We start from the raw sequence: 2,173 nt of genomic DNA on the forward strand, positions 1-2,173 counted from the left end.
TTTCATTTTTATTTTTGTATTTTATCCTATAAGAAATACTCTTAATATATTATTTTTTAATTTATATTAATGCTAATTCAAATAGATCAATAATTAAAAACAATATTTTAATAAAATCATTATCTCTTTTTTATGTATTATATTTTTTTAATCTGTATAAAAATATTAAATATGACACTTATCTTAGATATGAGAGATAGTATCATATTTAATTTTTTATTCTTGAATTTATTTCATTCTTTCAAAATTTACTTGCAAGGTGAATGAAGTCTCATTCAACAAACTTTTAACAACTTTATATATAATTTATTAATGAAACATGTAAAATAATTAGTAATAAAATAAATTCTTACTCCCTTCATTTCTTTTTTTATCAAAAGTCAATTTCCAACAAAAATTAAACTAAAATATATGCCATTTTACAATACTTATAATTATAAAATTGTTATTTTTATTATATTCTTAAACATTCTTAATATCTCTTATCGATTCTTCAAGTTTATTTTTTTCAATATCATAAATCAATAATAAATTAACTAAATGAAGGCAGTATTTTTATTATATTCTTCAAGTTTATTTTTATTATATTCTTAAACATTCCTAATTTTTCTTTTTTATATACAATTATAATTTTTTCTATGTGAAAAGTCCAAAACAATTTAAATAAAAAATGAAGGCAGTATTTTATATATAAAAAAATAGAGATCTATCAAAGAAATAAAAAAGAATAGAGTAAGCAGTCAAATATAAACAAACAGAAATAAATTAACTAAATTTAAAGAACCAAAATCAAATCCTTAAAAAAGAAAAACAGCAAGCTTAAATAAAGCACTGTTAAGTTACCAGTTAATTTGGACATTTAATTTCTTAATATATTAACCTTGTTACACCTACAAATCATAAAATAAAACCCTACAATCAAAGACTCCAAAAGTACATAGATAGACCAAATAACCTAATTAGCGCGTAAAAGATAGATAATGCAGATTAAGTTAAGCATTTTGCATCCTAGTAGCAAAAGAATGAAAAAGTTCAGGATAGTAAAAAGAATCTTCCATGATAGAATACTCTTCTACATGATGATTTTCCCCAACACACATAGCCACGTTGTTGTTAAAGTTAAAACCATTATCAAAACTCTCAAACTGTTGCATTGGAAAACCTTGCTGTTGATCAAAAGAAACAGAACCAAAACCCTCGTTCTCAGAAAGCATGTTATGATGATGAGACATTATTGGTTGAGAAACTGAGGCAAAAGTTTCGGTTTTCATCTTCTTATCGTTATTTGTTGTTTTCGAACTTTTCATAAACTTGTGAACAATCTCTTCCAACAAGCCAGAAGATTCTCTCGGAAAAAAATCCGAGTCATCGTCGATAATGTCCTCAGTAACATTAACATCAACAATAGAAGATGAAGCTGAAGAAGAAGAAATAGTGTCACTGGTTTTGTTTGGAAAGTGTTGAACAAGAGAAGGAACAAAAGAAGAAGTGTTGAGATAATCACCACCGTTGAATTTGTTGACTTGGCGGTGTTGAGAATGTTGCTGTTTAGGAATATTGAAAGAATGAAAAAGACAATGTTGCTGTTGCTGTTGTTGCTGTTGATGATGATGTTGATAATGATGTTGTTGTTCGGTGGTTTCGGTTTCGGGGTTAAAGAAATTGGTTCTAGCTTTAGAACCGCGCATGGAAATGGCGGCGCAGTCGTAGGCGCACGCGGCTTGTTCCGCTGTATCGAAGGTACCAAGCCAGCGGCGTTCTTTGGAGTGTGGGTCTCTTATTTCGGCTGCGTAACGGCCCCATGGTCGGCGTCGGACACCGCGGTATCGTATCGTGCTTCCGGTTTTGGTTGTTGCTGCGGCGGAGGGTGGAGTCTTTTTGTGGCGGCGGTGGTTGTCTGGTTGTTCCGTCGGAGACATTCCGTTGAAGCGTTGAAGTGGTTGTTCCATGGTAAAATATGGAGTTATGAGTTATGAGATATGAATAAGAATAAAGTAGTTTGTGTAGTTTGGTCTTATTTATAGAGATTTTGTTACCCATAAAGAAATGTGTTATTAATATGATTTTTGAAATTAAAAAAGTGAATTAGGCAGTGAGGGAAAAAGGAAGAAAAAGAAAGAGATAATGTTAATTGTGGTTTAAAAAGGGTGGTAGGTATGTTTAAAGGTGGGGA

The 2,173-nt window shown here is 30.3% G+C and overlaps 1 protein-coding gene across 1 annotated transcript; it reads right to left on the reverse strand.

The window, feature by feature from the left end:
- Positions 1-992: 992 nt before the first annotated feature.
- Positions 993-1,949, reverse strand: LOC127136947 (ethylene-responsive transcription factor 3-like). The gene has a single exon (XM_051063454.1). It carries the CDS (start codon positions 1,947-1,949, stop codon positions 993-995), a length of 957 nt encoding a protein of 318 aa, XP_050919411.1.
- Between the last annotated feature and the right edge of the window lie 224 nt (positions 1,950-2,173).

This window comes from Lathyrus oleraceus, chromosome 4 (assembly GCF_024323335.1).
Source record: "Lathyrus oleraceus cultivar Zhongwan6 chromosome 4, CAAS_Psat_ZW6_1.0, whole genome shotgun sequence".
Lineage (NCBI taxonomy): Eukaryota > Viridiplantae > Streptophyta > Magnoliopsida > Fabales > Fabaceae > Lathyrus > Lathyrus oleraceus.

Excerpts from the sequence above, each read along its gene's own strand:
- LOC127136947 (XM_051063454.1), bottom strand. The coding sequence starts at position 1,949 with ATGGAACAACCACTTCAACGCTTCAACGGAATGTCTCCGACGGAACAA.